This window comes from Pan paniscus, chromosome 1 (genome assembly GCF_029289425.2).
Source record: "Pan paniscus chromosome 1, NHGRI_mPanPan1-v2.0_pri, whole genome shotgun sequence".
Taxonomy (NCBI): Eukaryota; Metazoa; Chordata; class Mammalia; order Primates; family Hominidae; genus Pan; species Pan paniscus.
This window is the reverse complement of record NC_073249.2, coordinates 181,238,425-181,263,039: the sequence shown is the minus strand read 5'-3', so window position 1 is coordinate 181,263,039 and position 24,615 is coordinate 181,238,425. Positions and strand designations below refer to the sequence as shown.

Sequence of the window (24,615 nt, the reverse complement as noted above, 5' to 3'; positions counted from 1 at the left end):
CTCTTCACAGGGTGGCAGGAAAGAGAATGAGTGCCTAATTTTTCTATTTTTAGTAGAGATGGGGTTCCACCATGTTGGCCAGTCTCGTCTCAAACTCCTAACCTCAAGTGATCTTCCCACCTTGGCTCCCAAAGTGCTGGGATTGCAGGTGTGAGCCACCGTGCCCGGCCAAGGCTGGTCCATTTTTGTGCCCAGTGAAAGGACTAGGGCATAGTATATGCTAAGTAAATGTTAGCTAAATGTATGATCCATGATCCCCCCCCAATTATCCCATTATTTTTTTTCTTTTTCTTTTTGTTTTTTTTTTTGAGACAAGAGTCTCGCTCTGTCACCCAGGCTGGAGTGCAGTGGCATGATCTTGACCCACTGCAACCTTCACCATCCAGGTTCAAGGGATTCTCATGCCTCAGCCTCCAAAGTAGCTGAGATTACAGGCGTGCACCACCATGCCCAGTTAATTTTTTGTATTTTTACTAGAGATGGGGTTTCACCATGTTGGCCAGGCAGATCTTAAACTCCTAATCTCAAGTGATCCACCCGCCTTGGCCTCCCAAAGTGCTGGGATTACAAGCTTGAGCCACCGCGCCCAGCTTCCCTCCATCATTTTCTCCACTTTCATATCTCCTGTCTCTTCCACTGGACCCTTCCCCGCTGCTTAGCACGTGGTCATGCTCGCATTTCCCACATAGTGAAAAACTCTCCCTCCATCTGCATCAAGTCACTATTAACCCATAACTTTTCTTCCTCTTACTTTTCTTTTTTTTTTTTTTTTTTTGAGACAGGGTCTCACTCAGTTGCCTAGGCTTTGTAGTGGTGGGTGCGATCACAGCTCACTGCAGCCTTGGCCTCCCAGGCTCAGGTGATCCTCCCACCTCAGCTTCCCAAGTAGCTGAGAACACAGGTGCATGCTACCATACCCAGCTAATTTTTGTATTTTTTGTAGAGATGGGATTTCACCATGTTGCCCAGGCTGATCTTGAGAACCCCTGGGTTCAAGTGATCTGCCTGCCTTGGCCTCCCAAAGTGCTGGGATTACAGGCATGAGCCACTGTCCCTGGCCTTTACTGTATCCTTGAGAAGTCCTTCCTCTGATTCTCCATGTCTTCATCTCCTGTTCATTCCTGAATTCAGGTCATCTGGCTCAGGATTAACCATTCCACTGAAGGAGCTCTCCACATTGGTCACCAATGATCTTCATGTCCACCAAATCCAAAAGTTTCTGCTGTGGATATCAGACAACATGAATATAAAGACTATGGTAAGTAGTGGATGCTCAATAAAGTGGTTGTTCTTATATTCTTATTTGCTCACTTCTGTTTTTTTGTTTTTTAAAAATTATTATTTATTTTTGAGATGGAGTCTTGCTCTGTCACCCAGACCGGAGTGCAGTGGCACCATCTTGGCTCACTGCAACCTCTGCCTCCCAGGTTCAAGCAATTCTCCTGCCTCAGCCTCTCAAGTAGCTGGGATTACAGGCGCCTGCCACCATGCCCAGCTAATTTTTGTATTTTTAGTATTGATGGGATTTCACCATGTTGGCCAGGCTGGCCTCGAACTCCTGACCTCAGGTGATTGGCCCGCCTCGGTCTCCCAAAGTACTGGGATTACGGGTGTGAGCCACCACACCTGGCCTGTTTGTTTTTAGACAGGGTCCTTGGTAAAAAGAATTTGAGGGGAAAAAAAAAGAGACAAGGTTTTGCTCTGTTGTCTAGGCTGGAGTAGAATGGCACAATCATGACACACTACAGCCTCGAAGACCTGGGCTCAAGCAATCCTCCCACTTCAGTCTCCTAAACACCTGGGACTATAGGTGTGCACCACCGTGCCCAGCTAATTTTTATATTTTTTGTAGAGATGAGGTTTCACTATATTGCCCAGGCTGGTCTTGAACTACTAGGCTCAAGTGATCCTCCCTTCTTAGTCTTCCACAGTGCTGGGATTACAGCCATGAGCTACTGTGCCCAGCCTGTAGGTTTCATGCAGTGGCATGAGCCACTGCGCCCAGCGCGATTTTTGTATTTTTAATAGAGACGGGGTTTCACCATGTTGGCCAGGATGGTCTCGATCTCTTGACCTTTTTTTTTTTTTTTTGAGACAGAGACTTGCTCTGTCACCCAGGCTGGAGTGTAGTGGTGCGGCTCACTGCAACCTCTGCCTCCTGGGTTCAAGCGATTCTCCTCCCTCAACCTCCTGAGTAGCTGGGACTGCAGGCGCGTGCCACCATGCCCAGCTAATTTTTGTATTTTTAGTAAAGGCGGGGTTTCACCATATTGGCCAGGCTGGTCTCGAACTCTTGACCTCGTGATCTGCCCGCCTTGTGCTGGGATTACAGGTGTGAGCTACTGCGCCCGGCCCCTTTTTTTTTGAGACAGAGTTTTGCTCTTGCTGCCCAGGCTAGAGTGCAATGGCACAATCTTGCCGAACGCAACCTCCGCCTCCTGGGTTCAAGTGATGCTTCTGCCTCAGCCTCCTGAGTAGCTGGGATTACAGGGATGTGCCACCTCATCTGGCTAATTTTGTATTTTTAGTAGAGATGGGGTTTCTCCATGTTGGTCAGGCTGGTCTCAAACTCCTCACCTCAGGTGATCTGCCTACCTCAGCCTCCCAAAGTGCTGGGATTACAGGCGTGAGCCACCATGCCTGGCCTATTTTATTTTTTTTTGAATACAGGCTGGAGTGCAGTGGCGCGATCTCGGCTCACTGCAACCTCCGCCTCCCTGGTTCAAGTGATTCTGTTGCCTCAGGCTCCCAAGTAGCTGGGATTACAGGCTCGCATCAATACATCCAGCTAATTTTTTTTTTTTTTTTTTTTGAGGGGCAGTCTAGCTTTGTCAAGAGGCTGGAGTGCAGTGGCTCGATCTCGGCTCACTGAAACCTCCGCCTCCCGGGTTCAAGCGATTCTCCTGCCTCAGCGTCCTGAGTATCTGGGACTACAGGTGCGCGCCACGACGCCTAGCTGAATTTTTTTTTTTTTTTTTTTTTTTTTGAGATGGAGTTTCACTCTTGTTGCCCAGGCTGGAGCGCAATGGCGCAATCTCAGCTCACCACAACCTCCGCCTCCCAGGTTCAAGCAATTCTCCTGCCTCAGCCTCCCGAGTAGCTGGGATTACAGGCATGTGCCACCACGCCCGGCTAATTTTGTATTTTTAATAGAGACGGGGATTCTCCATGTTGGTCAGGCTGGTCTCAAACTCCCAACCTCAGGTGATCTGCCCGCCTTGGCCTCCCAAAGTGCTGGGATTACAGGCATGAGCCACTGCGCCCAGCGCGATTTTTGTATTTTTAATAGAGACGGGGTTTCACCATGTTGGCCAGGATGGTCTCGATCTCTTGACCTTGTGATCCGCCCGCCTCTGCCTCCCACAATGCTGGGATTACAGGCATGAGCCACCATGCCCGGCCATTTCCGTGTTTTTAGTAGAGACCTGCCTCAGCCTCCCAAAGTGCTGGGATTACAGGTGTGAGCCACCGTGCCTGGCCCTGACCTGGTTCTTTTAAATCATTCTGTTCTTCTCTCTCTTTCCACTCCTTATAAAATTAATATAGTTTTATCTTAGTCTAGAAAACTATATTAGAAAAACAGAGCTCAAGGCAAAGCTTACATGCTAAGGATTTAATAGGAGGTATAATCTCAGAACAAGAATGAGAGAAAAACAGAAATTAGCCGGGGAAGAAGGGAAAGAAAATAACAGGTGGTGTGCCATAGACCTAGCTATAGTTTCATAAGAAGACACAGCTAAGCACTCAGTTACATAGGACTGAGAGGCTATATGAAACCACTATATGTATGGTGTCTAGGAATCATCATGTTTTAGGGGCAGCAAGGGCAAACTATCTGTTGGCTGTTTCCTTCTCTTTCTCATTGGTAGGGAAGCAGTATATTCTTTTTTTTTTTTTTTTTTTTTTGAGACAGAGTCTTGCTCTGTCGCCCAGGCTGGAGTGCAGTGGCATAATCTCGGCTTACTGCAACCTCCGCCTCCCGGGTTCAATCGATTCTCCTGCCTAAGCCTCCCGAGTAGCTGGGATTACAGGCATGCACCACCACGCCCGACTAATTTTGTATTTTTAATAGAGACGGGGATTCTCCATGTTGGTCAGGCTGGTCTCTACCTCCTGACCTCAGGTGATCTGCCTGCCTCGGCCTCCCAGAGTGCTGGAATTACAGGCGTGAGCCACCGCACCCGGCCGAGTCTGATTGTTTTTATGAGGATGGCCTGATACATTAGACATTTGGTCCACCAGGACATCACTTATGTTGGGGAGACAGTGGGGGATAATGGGGGTGGGGAAATGGGAAGAGTGGCTCTCAGGGAGCAAAGGTGTGGGGAAAAGCAGAGCCAAACCGAGATAACCCTGTGTCTTGCCCACCCCTGCCAAGGAAAACACATACATGCAAGACACCTCTCCACTCAAACAGCACAGACCATTTCAAATCGCAGATGTGTCATTTAATTAATACCTGTGTGACTTTGGGAAAATTATAAATAGCCTTAACCTTGCTGAGTCTGTCCAATCTGTAAAATGGATTATGAATACTTTCCTCACAGGCTTATGGTGTGCTGGTAATATCTGTATCTTCCTCTGGATGGCAGTTACATTGCAAAAAATAATTTAAAAAAAAGAACTGTATACATTTAAGATTTATACATTTTCTTTCTTCCTGGATGTAGAATAGGAAAAAAAGAAAAAGAAAAAAAAAAAGACTGCTGTATTTTCTGTATATATGCTATACTACGATTTTTAAAAAGGCTTGTACGAAATAAAAGAATATTCCTTTCGGCCAGGCGCAGTGGCTCACTCCTGTAATCCCAGCACTTTGGGAGTCCGGGGCGGGTGGATCACGAGGTCAGGAGTTCAAGACCAGCCTGGCCAAGATGGCGAAACCCCGTCTCTACTAAAGAATACAAAAAAATTAGCCAGGCGTGGTATCGGGCGCCTGTAATCCCAGCTACTCGGGAGGCTGAGGCAGAGAATTGCTTGAACCAGGGAGGCGGAGGTTGCAGTGAGCCAAGATCGCGCCACTGCACTCCAGCCTGGGCGAGAGCGAGATTCCGTCTCAAAAAAAAAAAAAAAAAAAAAAAAGGAATATTCCTTTTCCAGGATTATTATGAAGATTCAATAAAACCATGTTTATTAAGTGTTAAGCACAGTGCCTGGCACATAACGTGCTGGGCGGGATCTATGGTCCAGACACAGGGACCAGGCATTTTCCAGCGCCTGGATCTGCAGACGCGAGGTCTTCTGTATTCTGGCCAATCTTGGTGTTGCAGCTGCTCTCTGGGCCTCAGTTTGCTTGAACTAAATGTAACGGAGCCAACTTAGGTGAACTTTGGGAATCCAGCCAACCTGACTTTAGGGAGAGTATGGAGCCACGGATGGCATTGTGAATCCGGAGGGCCGACATCAGAAGAACCTGCAACGTGGCATCTGCTAGCTTACTTCCCCCGGAAAAGCGCCTGCGGCGGCGCCTAGGCGCGCGGTGCAACGTGGGCCAGCAAAAGGCGAGGCTGGCCCCGCCCCTTGCACCGCCCACGTGGCCAGCGCCACCTGCCTCATTGTGCCCAGGAGTTCTCCAAACCCGCGCTGCGGAGTGAGTGACCAAGTTCCGGCCAGTTCGACCTCGAGGATCCAGAGGTGGAGACGGTACTACCTCCCAGCTCTGGTTTCCATCCCCTTCAGGTCCTTCCTCGGGAGGCGGCGAAGGCGGTCCATCCTGCGCGTGATCCTTTATGCCCGGCCCCTGCCCCTCCCTCCGGGTGGAACTTCCCCCTCACCGCCAGACTTAAGCTGAGGACTGTTGGATCTCTGGCGGGGTGCAGAACTGAGCCCAGGCCACAGTACCCTATTCACGCTCTGTGCTTGTGGCAAGGTGAGTTTCTCTTGCTGCTGGCCTATCTTTCTCCCGGAGGAGATGGCCTCGATCCTTTACTACTGAAATGTAAGCCCCTGGGGTTGAGCGGAGAACGCAGAGCACTGGAGGGGACGAGACTTGGTTTCGGATTTGAGCTCTTCTTTTTCTCTGTATGATCTTGCTAACTTCCCAGTTTCTCTGAACCTGTTTCCTCAGCAATAAAATGAGGTCCTACATTAGAACTGTAGCAAGAATTGAGATAAAGCTTTGAAGGCGCACAGCGCATACTAGGTGATCTGCAAGTTTTAATTGCCATCTTTTTGTTTGCTCACCTATGTGCTTTTTCCAGCTGCTCCGGCTTTCTTATGCAGGTGCAGGGATAGTTCTCAGAAGTGGAGAGAAGTGGGGATAATTCTGTTACTTAGACACCTGCTTTGGGTCTGAGAAAGTCTGACATGTTATTCTGTTGCCCCAGAACTCTGTTAAAGTAAGACACAGATCTGAACCTTCACTGGATGAGGCCACTGTTAATTAACTCTTCCCCTTCAGATCGTTCATACTCAGGGCTGCAGGCCTGTTACTTTTCCAAGATCTGTTTCCTTATCTTTAATACAGGAGCAATCTCAGTATGATTCTATCTGGTCCACTGGGATTTTTTGCCGAGTATAGTAAAGTGCTTTGATATTCTCCAAGAGGATTCTTTTCAGGTTTTCCAACAGGTAAAGGAAGAAGGTGACAGAGGCAGCGACTTCCTCAAATGTCCTTCCAGCTGGCCAAACTCAACCTGTCAAGATCTCTCCCCCATAAGCTGTGTGTGTGTGGTGTGTGTATTGTGTACATTGTATGTATGTATGTATGTATGTATGTATGTATGGGACAGGTACTCTAGGAGTGAGGGGTTCAGGCAGATGACAGGCTCAGACCTCAAGGAGTAGCCAGGTTTGTGGGGGAAATTTATATATAAACAGAAAAATGTAGTGATGTGCACATGCTATCAGTACATGAAAGTAGCCATCCATTTATTTATTTATTTATTTTCTTTTTAGAGATGGATGGGGGTCTCTCGGTCTTTTGCCCATGCTGGAGTGTAGTGGTGGAATCCTTGCTCAGTGCAGCCTCAAACTTCTGGGCTCAAATAATCCTGCCACCTCAGCCTTTGGACTATAAAGTACATGCCACTGTGCCCAGTTAATCTTTAAAATAAAAAAAAAAAAAATTCTCCCTAGCAAGCAGACTCAGAAAGAAAAAAACAAATTTTTGTAGAGACAGTGTTTCCTTTTGTTGCCCAGGTTTCAAGTGATCCTCCCGCCTCAGCCTGCCCAGGTGCTGAGATTACATGTATGAGCCACTGCACCTGGAAAGGAGCCAGAAATGTAAAGTGCTAGCTGAAGGATGAGCAGCAGCTAGCCAGGCAAAGGTAGGGTTTGGGGAAGGAAAGTGTGCACACACCTAGAGTCAGGTAAGTGATGTGACCCTGTTGAGTGTTCAAAGTCTGGAATACAGTCTGACATGAGGAGGTGGTGAAATGAGAAAGATAGAAGCCAGGTTTTGAGGAGCCTGGACTTTATCCTGAATACAGGGGAGAATTGCTGGAAGGGTTTGAGACTGGGAGTCACATGGTTGGATCTGGTGATGGACTGCGGGAAGAGGGACCACTCTGGAAGCCAAGATCTGTGGTTTAAGTAAAGAGTGATGGTCAGCTGGGCACAGTGGCTCATGCCTGTAATCCCAGCACTTTGGGAGGCCAAGGCGGGTGGATCACCTGAGGTCAGGAGTTCGAGACCAGCCTGGCCAACATGGTGAAACCCTCTCCGTACTAAAAATACAAAAAGTAGCTGGGTGTGGTGGCACACACCTATAATCCCAGCTACTGGGGAGGCTGAGGCAGGAGAATCACTTGAACCCGGGAAGCAGAGATTGCAGTGAGCCGAGATCATGCCACTGCATTCCAGCCTGGGCAACAGAGTGAGACCCTGTCTCAAAAAGAAAAGTACAGGAGAAAATACTCTCCTCACCAACTACTTATCAAAACCATAATCTGATAATACTCATAAATGCCTGCAAGGAACTGCAAATACTTTCTTTAGATGGCTTTTATTTATTTATTTTTTAGACAGGGTTTCAGTCTGTGGCCCAGGCTGGAGTGCAGTGGTGTGATTTCAGCTCATTGCAACCTCTGCCCCCCAGGCTCAAGGGATCCTCCTGCCTCAGCCCCCTGAGTAGCTAGGACCATAGAGACACATCACTATGCCTGGCTAATTTTCATATTTTTTGTAGAGACTAAGTTTTGCCATGTCCCCCAGGCTGGTCTCGAACTCCTGGACTCAAGCAATCTGCTTGCCTCAGCCTCCCAAAGTGCTGGGATTAACAGGCATGAGCCACCACACGCAACCAGATGTTTTTTTTTTAAGGCCCAAATGGATTATACTATCAACATGTTGTCTGGTTTGCTTTAACACTTGTTATCCAGGGCTTTGGTCTTTTGGTGAGATAGAGTACAAAGTCAACACTCTATCCACAAGTTGCGCATCTGCGCATTCAACCTAGAATCAAAAATACTTGGGAACAAAAACCAATTTTAAAAATTCAAATAAAAAAATACAGTATAGGCCGGGCGTGGTAGCTCACGCCTGTAATCCCAGCATTTTGGGAGGCCGAGGTGGGTGGATCACCTGAGGTCGGGAGTTCGAGACCAGCCTGACCAACATGGAGAAACCCTGTCTCTACTAAAAATACAAAATTAGCCAGGCGTGGTGGCGCATGCCTGTAATCCCAGCTACTCGGGAGTCTGAGGCAGGAGAATCACTTGAACCCAGGAGGCGGAGGTTGCGGTGAGCCAACATTGCGCCATTGCATTCCAGCCTGGGCAACAAGAGTGAAACTGTGTCTAAAAAAAAAAAAAAAAATTATAACACCTATTTACCTAGCATTTAGCATTTATATTGTATTAGGAATGATAAGTATTTAGAGTTGATTAAAATATACAGGAAGATGTACTTAGGTTTATGCAAATACTATGCCATTTTATATAAGGGACTGGAGCATCCCAGGATTTTGGTATCTGAAGGGGTCCTGGAACCAATCTCCTGTGGATACCAAGGGATGACTATACAGAAAGAAGAGCATGGGTTAGGCCCTGTGCAAGGTGCTTTAGATATAGTATCTCTTGAAAATATCAGAACTGAGATTCAAACCCAGGTCTGTGTAGCCCCACAGCCTAAACTGTTTCCTCTGTACTCTACTGCTGGATTTGATGAGTACAGTTTTGGACATGGCGAATCTCAGATGTCTACACATACTAGTGGAGAGGTCCAGAGGGCGTTGAATATACAGAAGTGGGGTGAGAAGAATCAAAGCCTAAGGCGATAACCGAAGACATGAACTCAACTAGGGAATGAGAAGATTGAGGAGAAAACCCTGAAGGCACCTTTCCTTTGCCTCCCACACCAGCATATGTGGGAGCCAGAGGAGAGGCCCATGCAGCTAGGAAACACTCATGTAGATATTGTTTCCTTTTTTTCCTGTGTCTTCTAGTTCCCTGCATCCAGGCAGCAACTGTAGAGCCCTTTGAGAAAGAAAGAATTCAACAGAGGGAAGGAACCTAGGCATTGAATTGGAAATAATAAAACCTGATTCCTGATAATACCCTCCTCCCCACTCAACCCACACATCTCCCTTTTACACTTGAATATAACATGAAGGTTTCCGCCGGGCGCGGCGGCTCACGCCTGTAATCCCAGCACATTGGGCCGAGGTGGGTGGATTGCTTGAGGTCAGGAGTTTGAGACAAGCCTACCCAACATGGTGAAACCCCGTCTCTACTAAAAATACAAAAAATTAGCCAGGTGTGGTGGTGGGCGCCTGTAATCCCAGCTACTCTGGAGTCTGAGGCAAGAGAATCACTTGAACCTGGGAAGTGGAGGTTGCAGTGAGCCAAGATCGTGCCACTGTACTCCAGCCTGGGTGACGGAGCAAGACTCCGTCTTAAAAAAAAAAAAAGGATAGCCGGGCGCAGTGGCTCACGCCTGTAATCCCAGCACTTTGGGAGGCCGAGGTGGGTGGATCACAAGGTCAGGAGTTCGAGACCAGCCTGGCCAATACAGTGAAACCCCGTCTGTACTAAAAATACAAAAATTAGCCGAGCGTGGTGGCGGGCGCCTGTAGTCCCAGCTACTCGGGAGGCTGAGGCAGGAGAATCGCTTGAACCTGGGAGGTGGAGGTTGTGGTGAGCCAAGATTGCGTCATTGCCCTCCAGCCTGGGCAAGAAGAGTGAAACTCCATCTCAAACAAAATAAATAAATAAAGTAAAAGATAGGCTGGGCACAGTGACTCATGCCTGTAATCCCAGCACTTTGAAAAGCTGAGGCTGGTGGATCACCTGAGGTCAGGAGTTCAAGACCAGCCTGGCCAACATGGTGAAACCCTGTCTCTGCTAATAATACAAAAATTAGCTGGGCGTGGTGGCACATGCCTATAATCCCAGCTACTGGGGAGGCTGAGGCAGGAGAATCGCTTGAACCCAGGAGGCGGAGGTTGCAGTGAGCCAAGATCGCGCCATTGCACTCCAGCCTGGGTGACAAGAATGAAACTCTATCTCAAAAAAATAAAAATAAAAAAGATAACATGAGGGTTTCTGAATGCTGCCAAAGGTCCAGATAGGCAGTTCCTGACAAGCTCAGAGTCTGGAATCTGTTCACGCACAGCTAGGCTGGAAAGCAGTTGTATCAAGCAGAAGATGAGGAAGTCAAGAGCTGGCCGAGGATGATTTTCTGTCCTAGAGAAAAACATCTATGTGGCACCTTCATTCTTCCCTAGGGAGCTCTTGTTCTTTGCAGATCTCCTGCATCTTTCATCCCTGTTCCCCAAGCCTCAGCCTTTTCGGTGTTCAGTTTCACCAGCAAAAGAAAGGGAGAAGCAAGATTCAGGTTTCTTCTTCCTTTTCCCCTTAAGCCAGGGTGTTGTTCAAGCTCTCACCCCAGGTGTAATTTCAGAGCCTTCTCATGCGTGCTGGGTAATCTGCGAGAGGCCAACAGATCATTGGGCATTAAGCCCAAGAAACCTGCCTTAGACCCTGGTGGCAGCAGGCCACCAGGTTCCTCTTGTCAAGTCCAGACTTGCTTGCTTGATCCCTTGGAAATTTGATTATAAAGAGCATTGCGCTGGTAGCTTGTGGTTTGACACTCAGATTGAAGTTTTGATTTTGTTTTAGCAGAAAAGAGTGGTTTCCAAAACCAACTTAAACTAGACTATAAAATTCTTCCTGGGTCAGAAGTATTAGGAAAGACAGTGTTGGTGTACTGGCTTTACTCACAACTTGTCTTTTTTTTTTTTGAGATGGAGCCTCACTCTGTATCCCAGGCTGGAGTGCAGTGGCATGATCTCAGCTCACTGCAACCTCTGCCTCCTGGGTTCAAGCGATTCTCCTGCCTCAGCCACCCGAGTAGCTGGGATTAAGGTGTGCACCACCATGTCCAGCTAATTTTTGTATTTTTAGTAGAGAGGGGGTTTCACCATGTTGGCCAGGCTGGTCTCGAACTCCTGACCTCAAGTCTTAAGTGATCTGCCTGCCTCGGCCTCCCAAAGTGCTGGGATTACAGACGTTAGCCACTGTACCCGGCCTCAACTTGTCTTATTATTATTATTATTTTTTGAGACAGGGTCTCGCTCTGTTACCCAGACTGGAGTGCAGTGGCACTATATCGGCTCACTGCAACCTCCGCCTCCCGGGTTCAGGTGATTCTCATGTCTTGGCCTCCCAAGTAGCTGAGATTACAGGCATGTGCCACCACGCCCAGCTAATTTTTTTTTTTTTTTTTTTTTTTTTTTTTTTTGAGATGGAGTCTTGCTCTGTCACCCAAGCCGGAGTGCAGTGGCTCAATCTCGGCTCACTGCAACCTCCACCTCCCGAGTTCAAGCGATTCCTCCTGTCTCAGCCTTCTGAGTAGCTGGGACTACAGGCACGTGCCACCATGCCCGGCTAATTTTTGTATTTTTAGGAGAGACGGGGTTTCACCATGTTGGTCAGGCTGGTCTCGAACTCCTGACCTCGTGATCTGCCCTCCTCGGCCTCCCAAAGTGCTGGGATTACAGGTGTAAGCCACCAAACCCGGCCTAATTTTTGTATTTTCAGTAGAGACAGGGTTTCGCCATGTTGGCCAGGCTGGTAATACCCTGACCTCAGGTGATCCGTCGCATCGGCCTTCCAGAGTGCTGGGATTACAGGCGTGAGCCACCACTCCTGGCCACAACTTGTCTTATTACTTGCTCTATCCTACATCCTTTTAGAACCTGGAAACTAAGATTATATTTATAAAGATATTGTTGGCAATTAAATCAATCCCAAGAGTGATATTCATGGTACTGGTGAGATCAAGGGAAAAGGTTGTATCTACCTCATTGGCTCTTGGTGTGAACATTCTCTCTCCTTTTCTTTCACTTGAATAACTCCTGTTCAGTTATTCTTTAGGACTTGACTCAGGAAGAGAATCCTCCAAGAAGCCATCCTAGCAAGGTTACTCTTTTCTTGCCGCCCTTGTGCAGCTCTTGTGCAGAATTTGATCAAAGCTCTTATCACAGTGTACTGATATCACCTGTTCCCATTACAAGACCATAAACTGAAGGAAGGCAGTTTAAATATTTAAATATATTTTTCTCTTGGGTTTAGCACAAGAGTTGGAACATTCAATTTACTGACAAAACGAGTATTCTTGGGCCATTTGGTGACCTCTTATTTGCATAGCTTTCCAGAAGGGGAGGCTCTAGTTACCTGCTTTGTTTGGTTGGAAATTTACTTGTATCTGTAATTAGTTATTTTTCTGCTGCACTGAAGTCATGTGTATAGTTTCCCTTCCTGGAAAGAGCTCTTCCCCTTAACTCTTGGGAATTCTTAAAAACCAGTGTCAATATTTCTTTGTCCTTGCCCTTTTCTGTAGTACATCATACTTGTGTCTACTGTGAGTATCTTTTTATAGGTCTGTGTTTATTTGCCTTTTTTCCATTAGCTCCTCCTTAGATCCTTGGTTTTGCCACTTCTTTTCTCTTTTCTTTTCTTTTCTTTTTTCTTTTTTTTTTTTTTGAGACGGAGTCTCCCTCTGTCACCCAGGCTGGAGTGCAGTGGCATGATCTCAGCTCACTGCAACCTCCGCCTCCCGGGTTCAAGCAATTCTCCTGCCTCAGCCTCCCAAGTAAGTAGCTGGGATTATAGGCACCCGCCACCATGCCCGGCTAATTTTTCTATTTTTAGTAGAGACGGGGTTTCACTATGTTGACCAGGGCTGGTCTCGATCTCTTGACCTTGTGATCCGCCCACCTCAACTTCCCAAAGTGCTGGGATTACAGGCGTGAGCCACTGTGCCCAGCCAGTTTTGCCACTTCTTAGCTGTTGATTTGGAGCAAATAACTTCACTTTTTTTTTTTTTTTTGAGATGGAGTCTGGCTGTGTCGCCCAGGCTGGAGTGCAGTGGCGCAATCTTGGCTCACTGCAACCTCCGCCTCCCGGGTTCAAACGATTCTCCCGCCTCAGCCTCCATAGCTGGGACTACAGGTGCATGCCACCACGCCTAGCTAATTTTTGTATTTTTTGGTAGAAATAGGGTTTCACCATGTTGGCCAGGCTGGTCTCTAACTTTTGACCTCAAGTGATTTGCCTGCCTTGGCCTTCCTATGTGCTTGTATTACAGATGTGAGGCACAGCGCCCGGTCTAACTTCACTTCTTTGAGCCTATTTTCTCAACTAAAAAATTAAAGATCTGGATATGGTGGCTCATACCTGTAATCCCGGCAACTCAGGGTGCTGAAGTGGCTGGATAGCTTGAGGTCAGAAGTTCAAGACCAGCCTGGGCAACCTAGCCAGAACCATCTCTAAAAAAGTTTAAAAACATCCAGGTGTGCTGGCACAGGCCTGTAGTCCCAGCTACTTGGAAGGGTGAGGCAGGAATATCACTTGAGCTTAGGAGTTCAAGGCTGCAGTGAGCCATGATCACACCACTGTTCTCCAACCTAGGAGACAGAACCAGACCCTGAGTCTAAAAAATAGTTCCTTTTTTAGGACTCCCTTTACCTCCCTTGCAGGAGCCCACTCGGGCCTACCAGCATGGCTGACCAGACCTCTGTGAAAGGTACTTGGAGAATCTCTGCAGTTCTTTTTTTTTTTTTTTTTTTTTTTTTTTTGAGACAAAGTCTCGCTCTGTTGCCCAGGCTGGAGTGCAGTGGTGCAATCTAAGCTCACTGCAACCTCCGCCTCCTGGGTTCAAGTGATTCTCCTGCCTCGGCCTCCCAGGTAGCTGGGACTACAGGCACCCGCCACCACGCCTGGCTAATTTTTTGTATTTTTAGTAGAGATGGGCTTTCACTGGGTTAGCCAGGATGGTCTCGATCTCCTGACCTCATGATCCACCCGCCTCGGCCTCCCAAAGTGCTGGGATTACAGGCGTGAGCCACCGTGCCTGGCCGAGAATCTCTGTAGTTCTGACAACCTCCTGGGAACATTCATTTCATTCTCAGAGAAGTGGCCCCTTCCTGGGCCTATTCAGTTACCTGGTCTCTCTCTCATAATGGCCTTTGCCTGCCTTACACTGGCTTGAGACCTTATTTAGTCAAGACTGGGTGCTTCTGTGTGACCACCCTGCTTTTGTTTTTAGATAGTGCAGTTCTTTAACAGAGATCTTTAGCCTGCCACAGAGAAGGGCAGCCAGGCTGGTGGTCTGGTTAGTGTTTGTCCAGGAGCTACTGGCCATGGTTGGTTTTGGGCACCCTGTCTCTGCTGCCTTTGCTCACAGGCACATATATAACCACGTGTTTGTCCTACACATCTGTCCCCTCTTCCCCACCCCTTCCTGGCCCATGCTTTGTAGTAGTGAGACAGAGTATTACTCTGTCACCCAGGCTGGAGTGCAGTGGCGCAATCTCAGCTAACTGCAACCTCCACCTCCCAGGTTCAAGTGATTCTTGTGCCTCAGCCCCCCGAGCAGCTGGGACTACAGGTGCGCGCCACCATGCCTAGATAATTTTTGTATTTTTAGTAGAGATGGGGTTTTACCATGTTGACCCAGCTGGTCTTGAACTCTTGACCTCAGGTGATCTGCCCGCCTCAGCCTCCCAAAGTGCTGGGATTACAGGCGTGAGCCACTGCACTTGGCGCTTTGCAGTATTCTTGACAGTGGATATCTGAGACCTGAACAACAGCACTAACCCCGACACCATTCTCTTCCCATCTGTGTTTCAGGGGGCAATGGCGGCTTCCTGTGTTCTCCTGCACACTGGGCAGAAGATGCCTCTGATTGGTCTGGGTACCTGGAAGAGTGAGCCTGGTCAGGTGAGGGATGGGGGAAGAAAAAAGAAACTTGTTGAGCCTCTGCCTGCATTTTCCTAGCAGCCCCACCCCCATACTCCCCTTCCAGCGAGGATGAGCCAGTGGGAAGAGATAAGAGAAGACACCAATTATACATCCTGGGCTTCCCCAGCTGACTCAGAGAGTGGGCTGAGGGGCCCAGCAGGGCTGGGGGCATAGGAAGGACATCTTTCTCTAACTGGATCTGCACTGAGTGCTGTGGCAAACATGGGGCCCCTCTGTGCCCATCCCTATGCTGTGACCCCTAATATGGCAGTTATCACCCTGTGCTGTGATCATGTCTCCTCTCCCACACTGGGTTCCTTGAGGGCTCAGCCTCTCCCTACTGCTCAGTCCAGAATTAGGCACATAGCAGGTGTCAAGGTTTGAAGAATAACTAGGTGAATTGTATATTGTATAGACCAAAGGTCAGCAAATTTTTTTTTTTTTTTTTTTTTTTTTAACTCGAGACAGGGTCTCGCTCTGTTGCCCAGGCTGGAGTGCAGTGGCACAATCTTGGCTCACGGCAGCCTTGACCTCCTGGGCTCAAGTGACCCTCCCACCTCAGCCTCCTGAGTAGCTGGGACCACAGGCACACACTAACACACAGGCCCAGCAAACTTTTTTTTTTTTTGAAACCGTGTCTCACTCTGTTCCCCAGGCTGGAGTGCAGTGGCGTGATCTCGGCTCACTGCAACCTCTGCCTCATGGGTTCAAGTGATTCGCCTGCCTCAGCCTCCCGAGTAGCTGGGACTACAGGCATGAGCCACCACACTTGGCTAATTTTTGTATTTTTAGTAGAGACAGGGTTTTACCATGTTGGCAAGGCTGGTCTTGAACTCCTGACCTCAGGAGATCCACCTGCCTTGGCCTCCCAAAGTGCTGGGATTACAGATGTGAGCCACCTTGCCTGGCCACAAACTATTTTTTAAAGAACAGGATAGGGCCAAGTGTGGTGGCTCATACCTGTAATCCCAGCACTTTGGGAGGCCAAGGCAGGAAGATTGCTTGAGCCCAGGAATTTGAGACCAGACTGGGCAACACAGTGAGACCCCCGTCTCTACAAAAAATTAAAAAAATTCGAATGCGCCTGTGGTCCCAGCTACTTGAGAGACTGAGTTAGGGGGATTGCTGGAGCCCTGGAAGTCGAGGCTGCAGTGACCTATGATCATGCCACTGCACTCCAGCCTGGACAGAGCGAGACCATCTTAAAAAAAAAAAAAAGGTAGGCCGGACACTGTGGCTCACGCCTGTAATCCCAGCACTTTGGGAGGCCAAGGCAGGTGGATCACAAGGTCAGGAGTTCGAGACCAGCTTGACCAACGTGGTGAAACCCCGTCTCTACTAAAAATACAAAAATTAGCCAGGCGTGGTGGCACACACCTGTAATCCCAGCTACTTGGGAGGCTGAGGCATTAGAATTGCTTGAACCTGGGAGGCAGAGGTTGCAGTGAGCCAAAATTACGCCACTGCACTCCAGCCTAGGCAACAGAGCAAGACTCCGTCTAGGGGGAAGAAATTAAGGAAAAAAAGTTAAAAAACAATTAGATTCTATTGGACAAGTTATAGATGGAGGTGATTATACACTCATGTGACCTTTTAATATGTAACCACTTAAGCTGGGTGTGGTGGCTCATGCCTGTAATCCCAGCACTTTGGGAGGCTGAGGCAGGCGGATCACCTGAGGTTGGTAGTTCGAGACCAGCCTGACCAACACGGAGAAACCTCATCTCTACTAAAAATGCAAAATTAGCCAGGCGTGGTGGTGCATGCCTGTAATCCCAGCTACTCAGGAGTCTGAGGCAGGAGAATCACTTGAATCCGGGAGGCGGAGGTTGCAGTGAGCTGAGATCGTGCCATTGCACTCCAGCCTGGGCAACAAGAGCAAAACTGCGTCCCAAGAAAAATAATAATAAAATAAATAAGTAACCACTTAAAAATATAAATGTAGTTCTTAACTCAAGAACTGTTAAAGTTGATAATTGACTGACCCCTGGTGTAGACCATCCCAGCTGAGGGGAGTCTGGGAATGTGGACCTGCTCTCTCAGGGTGGACGTAGCTATGAGATTTGGCTCCTGCCTGGAATGGGGCATTTCCCCAGGGCTTCTTCCTTCTTCCTTGGAAATCTTGAGTCAGAGTGAAGAGAAGTTTGGGGATTAAGTTTCAGAGAAGCCCCAGCAGAGAGAACAGATTCTTCTATCTGGGATTTAGACTGATGTTTGTGGTGTGCTTGGATGACCTGTGTCTCTTTTCCCTTTTGCTTTCTTTCCTATAGCTGCCAAGGAGCCTGGAGCCAGGGTCCCTGTGCTTCAGGCAGGCACTTCTCACAGCCTCGGAGAAGTCCAGGAGCTAGGTCAAGGCAGGGGGTGGGGGCCACAGACAAGGCCAAGGCGGGGCATGGAACAGCAGGGGTCAGATGTTAGGGGAAGTACGTCGGCACCCGGGTGGGGATCTTGAATACTATGTCAGGCACCCACAACAAGAGCTTTGGGTGCTTTGTGTCTAGGGCCGGGTACCCTTGTTTCTGCTGCTGATGCCATGTTTCCAGTCTGGATTTTAGCAAAATTAACTGACCCATCCTTCTATCTGATGCCTGTTTTCTTCTCTCTCATTAGGGAGTTCTGGGTCCAGCTTTTAGCCCACTTATCTGCCTCCAGCTTTCAGCCTACTTATCTGCCTTCCTTAATCTTTTCCCCCTTCTAACCTCTTTTGCTGGCCTGTGCTCCCAGAGTTCCCAGAGTCTGTCTACACAACTCCCTGTATGTCCTTGGCCTAGGAATTTTTTCCTGTGTTTCTCTAACCAGCTCCTTAGAACCTGGAACTTGTTTCCATGGTCTATACTTCTTTTCTCTATTTATCCGTCTTCTGATTGAAAAAAAAAAATATTTATTTTTGAAAATTTTTAAATTTTTATTTATTTATTTATTTATTTATTTATTTATTTATTTAATTTTATTTTTGAGATGGAGTCTTGCTCTGTCGCCCAGGCTGGAGTGCAGTGGCGCAATCTCGCCTCACTGCAAGCTCCGCCTCCTAGGTTCACACCATTCTCCTGCCTCAGCCTCCTGAGTAGCTGGGACTACAGGCACCCCCTACCACGCCCAGCTAATTTTTTGTATTTTTAGTAGAGACGGTGTTTCACCGTGTTAGCCAGGATGGTCTCGATCTCCTGACCTCATGATCCACCCACCTCAGCCTCCCAAAGTGCTGGGACTACAGGCGTGAGCCACCACACCCAGCCATTTTTTTTTTTTTTTTTTTTTTGAGAAGGAGTTTCACTCTTGTTGCCCAGGCTGGAGTGCAATGGCATGATCTTGGCTCACTGTAACCTCCACCTCCCAGGTTCAAGCGATTCTCCTGCCTCAGCCTCCCAAGTACCCGGGATTATAGGCATGCACCACCACGCCCAGCTAATTTTGTATTTTTAGTAGAGATGGGGTTTCTCCATGTTGGTTAGGCTGGTCTCAAACTCCCGACCTCAGGTGATCCACCCACCTCGGCCTCCCAGAGTGCTGGGATTACAGGTGTGAGCCACCGCGCCTGGCTTTTATTTAAAAAAAAAAATTTGTTTTCAATTTTTTGTTGTTATTTTTTGTGTGTTTTTTTGAGACGGAGTCTCACTCTGTCTCGCCCAGGATGAAGTGCAGTGGCATGATCTCAGCTCACTGCAGCCTCCCCCTCCTGGGTTCAAGCGATTCTCCTATCTCAGCCTCCTGAGTAGCTGGGACTACAGGCATATGCGACCATGCACAGCTAATTTTTGTATTTTTAGTAGAGACAAGAATTTCACCATGTTGGCCAGGCTGGTCTCAAACCCCTGACCTCAGGTGATTCACCTGCCTCTTCCCAAAGTGCTGGGATTATAGGCGTGAGCCACCACGCCTGGCCTTAATTTTTTTTTTTTTTTTTTTTTTTAAAGAGGTAGGGGTCTCGCTGTGTTGACTAGGCTGGTCTTGAACTTCTGCCTTCAAGCAATGCTCCCATGTCGGCTTCCCAGAGTCCTAGGTTTACAGGCGTGAGCCACTGTGCTCAGCCTGAAAAAATATTTACGGAAGCCCTCTTTATGGTAGATGCCGGGAAAATATTGTTAGTTTTTGCTAGACCTTGCTGAGATGGCTTGGGTAGGAAGGCATCTTAGAGACTGGTTGGCGTGGGAGCAGAGCAAAGCGTTTGGAGCCTCTGAAGAGGCTTCTGGTCCCTTAGACTGAAACCATCTTCCATCTTTTTTTTTTTCTTTCTTTTTTTTGAGATGGAGTTTCGCTCTTGTTGCCGAGGCTGAAGTGCAGTGGCACAATCTCAGCTCACTGCAACCTCTGCCTCCTGGGTTCAAGTGATTCTCCTGCCTCAGCCTCCTGAGTAGCTGGGATTACAGGCACCCGCCACCACACCTGGCTAATTTTGTATTTTTAGCAGAGATGGGGTTTCACCATGTTGGCCAGGCTGACCTCCAGCTGGCCAGGCTGGTCTCGAACTCCTGACCTCAGGGGATCTGCCCACCTCAGCCTCCCAAAGTGCTGGGATTACAGGCGTGAGCCACCGCGCCCAGTTCATCTTCCATCTTTTCACCTCCACTGCATAGATGTGCCTGTTATATTTCTGAGCCCCCTTCCCCCAGCATTGACCTTGGGGTGGCGACAGTAGAAGGCTGAAACCAACATAGCTGAAACCTCTGCTTCTCTCACCTGGCAGGTAAAAGCAGCTGTTAAGTATGCCCTTAGTGTAGGCTACCGCCACATTGATTGTGCTGCTATCTACGGCAATGAGCCTGAGATTGGGGAGGCCCTGAAGGAGGACGTGGGACCAGGCAAGGTAAGGACTGGGGTTGTAAATAGAGGTGGGATAAGAGAACTTAGAAGCTGAAGCTAGGGCTGGGGCCCAGCTGGAGGGAATCTGGCATCAGCTTCCTTCCAGTTCCTCTCCCAGAGTTGAGGGTGGGTGAGACCACGTGCTCATGGCTCTTCTCACTGTGGGCCCTGCCCCCTGCACTAGGCGGTGCCTCGGGAGGAGCTGTTTGTGACATCCAAGCTGTGGAACACCAAGCACCACCCCGAGGATGTGGAGCCTGCCCTCCGGAAGACTCTGGCTGACCTCCAGCTGGAGTATCTGGACCTGTACCTGATGCACTGGCCTTATGCCTTTGAGTGAGCCTTGCCAGAGCCTCATCTGGGGAATCAGGGGGTTGAGCAGGATGGTGTTAGTAACTTATTGTAAGTCACAGCAGCAGAGCAGGATAGGAACACTCATTTGCATGCCAAGCTGAGGAGCTTGACATGGGATCTTAGCCTCTTCTGCTACAGCAGCTTAGCTGTAGCTACAGGAGTTTAACTCTGGAAAAAGGAAGGCAGTCTCACATGGTGTGTACCCCAGGGTATGCACCTGTAACCCTCCTGCTCCCTTTATTCATTTAGAAAAGGTGCTGACTTTTCTGTTGAGCACCTGGGGTTACAGTAATAAATAAGTCTCAGCAGAAGATGTGAGAAGAGCTCACCATTAGTGCCGTGCCCTGTGCTGGAAGAAGGGTGGATAACTCCCTGAGGATGAGTTAAGGAAGACTTCCTAGGGGAGAGGAGATATCTAGGTCTAGGAAGAGGAGGGGGCATAGGCATTCCATGTAAACTTAACACCTGGGTTACGATCTGGAAGGATGAAAAAGCATGGCTTTTTTTGGCCAGGCGCGGTGGCTCACGCCTGTAATCCCAGCACTTTGGGAGGCTGAGGCGGGCGGATCACGAGGTCAGGAGATCGAGACCATCCTGGCTAACACGGTGAAACCCCGTCTCTACTAAAAATACAAAAAATTAGCTGCGCGTGGTGGTGAGCGCCTGTAGTCCCAGCTACTGGGGAGGCTGAGACAGGAGAATGGCATGAACCCAGGAGGTGGAGCTTGCAGTGAGCTGAGATAGTGCCACTGCACTCCAGCCTGGGCGGCAGAGCGAGACTCCATCTCAAAAAAAAAAAAAAAAGAGAAAGAAAAAGCATGGCTTTTTAAAAATTCTTGGCCCTTTGTCCTCTCTGGGATTGGAGTTTGGGACATAGAGTGGCTGGATGGGCAGGTAGGGTAGAAGCCTGGCATTTGTGTCCACACTTGGTGGGGCTGTCTCTCACTCAGGCGGGGAGACAACCCCTTCCCCAAGAATGCTGATGGGACTATATGCTACGACTCCACCCACTACAAGGAGACTTGGAAGGCTCTGGAGGCACTGGTGGCTAAGGGGCTGGTGCAGGCGCTGGGCCTGTCCAACTTCAACAGTCGGCAGATTGATGACATACTCAGTGTGGCCTCCGTGCGTCCAGCTGTCTTGCAGGTAAGGACAGCAAGCAGATGAGTGGTTTAGGGGTTGTCTGCTCAAGAGCATGAGGGAGCAGATGATGGATCTGCTTAAGGGAGATAGCTAGCAAGTTGTCAGAGTGTTGGTGCAGAAGTCCTCTGCATAAAGGTGGGCATTGAAGCAGTGGGAGAGAATGAAATTGCCGGTGGGAAATGGTGAGAAAAGGAGGCTGAAGGGGAGTGGAGGAGTCAGCAATAGGGGGTGGTCCAGACATGCATGTCTGGGATGGGCCAAGCAAGCTGGGTGTCACCACTTCATGGTGATGGGTTATTCTTTGGCTCAGGTGGAATGCCACCCATACTTGGCTCAAAACGAGCTAATTGCCCACTGCCAAGCACGTGGCCTGGAGGTAACTGCTTATAGCCCTTTGGGCTCCTCTGATCGTGCATGGCGTGATCCTGATGAGCCTGTCCTGCTGGAGGAACCAGTAGTCCTGGCATTGGCTGAAAAGTATGGCCGATCTCCAGCTCAGATCTTGCTCAGGTATGGGGCAGTCTTAGGGAGAGGGCCCTGGGTTGGGAGGCAAGGGTTAAGGGATTTCTTATTTCAGTGTCTGGGTGAGGCTGAGGATCTTGCCTTGTGATCTGGAGGGAGGCCACTCTAGGCATATTTCCCATTTCAGCAGGGCTCAGGTGCTCCAGGAGCTTAGGGAAGCTGCATGGGGAACAAAATAGTGCTTATGAATACTGACCCCTTTTCCTCATCTGTCTAATCCCCCAACTTAGGTGGCAGGTCCAGCGGAAAGTGATCTGCATCCCCAAAAGTATCACTCCTTCTCGAATCCTTCAGAACATCAAGGTACTTGGTAATGGGTTCTGTCTTCTTTAGCTCTTTGGGACATTTTCTTGGCCCTGACTCTACCTGGCTAAAAAGGCAGTGTTGTGGAACCCCAGCTTCTGCTCACAAAGCTGGCTTTCTTGAACCCCACTCTCCATCCTCAGGTGTTTGACTTCACCTTTAGCCCAGAAGAGATGAAGCAGCTAAATGCCCTGAACAAAAATTGGAGATATATTGTGCCTATGTTTACGGTGAGGATGTATCAGCCTCCTAGACTTGGGGAATGTGAGATTTGGGGTGGGATTCTGGCCCAGGTGTGACCTAAGGCTTGCTGGTTGTGAGAAGGACACAATGTTGTGGGTGGGATTGCTATGCTGGACATAGCGCCCTCATTTCTCTTTATTGAGCTCAGGGAAGTAGTATGGCTCAGGGATAAGGCATATAACCTGTGAGTCCCAGTCCTGCTTCTTGATATCTTGTAACCTAGAGCAAGTTATTAAACTTCTCCAAGCCTCAGCTTCCTATGTGTAAAATGAGCCCAGTTCCTGACATGTAGTAGATTCTCAGTAAATGATATGAGGAGAGCCCAGAAGGCATTGTTGACCTCACTCGAGGGATTGGGGTTGGGAGGGAAGTCTGCTGTACTTAGGGAAATAAATGGTTCCTGGCCTCTTGATCTCAGTTCAGACTGCAAACTCTTAGGGGCAGGGGTAGCTACATATCAGGCTATGGGTTTGGTGCTAGAATGGTGTTGATACTGTGGTGTTCTCTGAGGATGGGGATCCCAGCCACTGCCATCTGGCATAGTGCTGTACACAGATGAGTTTGTTTAGGAAGATTTGGGGAAGATGCCTGGAGTCTTTGGAATGGCAACTCCTGCTGATGGAGTAATCTATCTGTCTCTCTTTCCAGGTGGATGGGAAGAGAGTCCCAAGGGATGCAGGGCATCCTCTGTACCCCTTTAATGACCCGTACTGAGACCACAGCTTCTTGGCCTCCCTTCCAGCTCTGCAGCTAATGAGGTCCTGCCACAACGGAAAGAGGGAGTTAATAAAGCTATTGGAGCATCCATATTGCTTGCTTGTCTTATTTGCCTGGTCAGGCCTGAGATGGAGGCTGTTTCCCTCAGGGATGACAGACCTCGGGCTGCTGGATGTGACCTGCCCTTGAAGCCCAAATATTCATATCCTGGTTCTGGAGGAACCTGTGAGGAGGCTGAGTAATTCTGTATCCTTGCATTAGGCACGTTGGGAAGTAGCGCCATCTACTGGCACATCTTAAGCACTGCATGCTTCCCTGCAGTCTTCTCAAGAATGCCTCAAATTGGCCACCTCAGGAGTGAGCGATCAGGGCAATGATTGTCCGTTGGTTTCAAGGCAGTGCTGGACCTGGGCCTTAAGTTTCCATCCCCCTGTCCTGACCAGTGCCTAGGTTTAGTAATTTGAAGAGTCCAAGCGACTTACATTAAGAAGTTAGGGAATCCTAGCTTGCAAACTCACAAAAGGTGGGGACAGGGGCTTTCTCCATCAGACACTATAGTCAGTGTGCATAGGTGACCTGCAGGAGGCAACAGTCCTGCCCAGACCTTGTCACTCGGCCCCTAAGGCCCTATCTTATGCACTTTTTATTGGTGGGCACCAGAGGCCACTGATAAACAGGTTTTAGGAAGGTTTTTGGCAAATCTCTCTAACCTCCAGTCACACGAAACTCTTTACTTTCCCAAACCATTGCTCTTTGTTCAAGAAGTATTTATTGGGTACTTATGGGTTAGGCATGATGCTAAGCCCTGGGGATATAGCTATAACCAAGACACATAAGTCCCTACAGCCTACTTGAGGAGACAGACTAAGTAATTGCATAATTAGTTTAATTACAGTCGGAAGAAGTGTTATGAGAAGTGCAGGGCGAGTAGCCTACTTATTTAATCAGCTAAGACCTGAAAGATGAATAGGGATTAATTAGTTAAAGGAGGTAAGAGTGGGAACAGCATTTCATACAAATTGGACAGCTGAGGGAAAAGTCTTGAAACTGGAAGACGCTGCTAGAAAAACCTAAAGAAGACTTGTATGACAGCAACTAAAAGTAAGGGGGACCTGGTGGTAGAGGCGATGGCATAAAACAATGCTGGAATTGGTAGGAACTGATGATTGGAAGGCCTAGAAGACTGTTGAGATTTCTATTATTTATTTTTTGAATTGAGGTCTCTGTCACCGAGGCTGTAGTGTACAAAAATTTTAAATTTTTATAGAGATTAGGTCTCCTTATGTTGCCCAGGCTGTTTTTTGTTTGTTTGTTTTGTGATGGAGTCTCGCTCTGTCACCCAGGCTGG

At 48.5% G+C, this 24,615-nt stretch overlaps 1 protein-coding gene across 3 annotated transcripts; it reads left to right on the top strand.

Annotated features, from left to right (window-relative positions):
• The first annotated feature begins 5,459 nt into the window (after window positions 1–5,459).
• AKR1A1 (aldo-keto reductase family 1 member A1) lies at window positions 5,460–23,357 on the top strand. 3 transcript variants are annotated; one of them, XM_008965237.4, is made up of 10 exons: window positions 5,460–5,590; window positions 5,680–5,869; window positions 15,075–15,164; window positions 19,870–19,989; window positions 20,170–20,321; window positions 21,290–21,485; window positions 21,793–21,992; window positions 22,235–22,307; window positions 22,451–22,537; window positions 23,199–23,357. In XM_008965237.4, exons 3-10 carry the CDS (start codon window positions 15,081–15,083, stop codon window positions 23,262–23,264), a joined length of 978 nt encoding a protein of 325 aa, XP_008963485.2. In that variant the 5' UTR covers window positions 5,460–5,590; window positions 5,680–5,869; window positions 15,075–15,080; the 3' UTR covers window positions 23,265–23,357. The 3 variants fall into 3 exon arrangements, with proteins under 3 accessions (XP_008963485.2, XP_063464014.1, XP_003812814.2); XM_063607944.1 differs by adding an exon at window positions 7,141–7,268 and having other exon boundaries at window positions 5,529–5,869; XM_003812766.5 differs by having other exon boundaries at window positions 5,530–5,869.
• The last annotated feature ends 1,258 nt before the right edge of the window (window positions 23,358–24,615 follow it).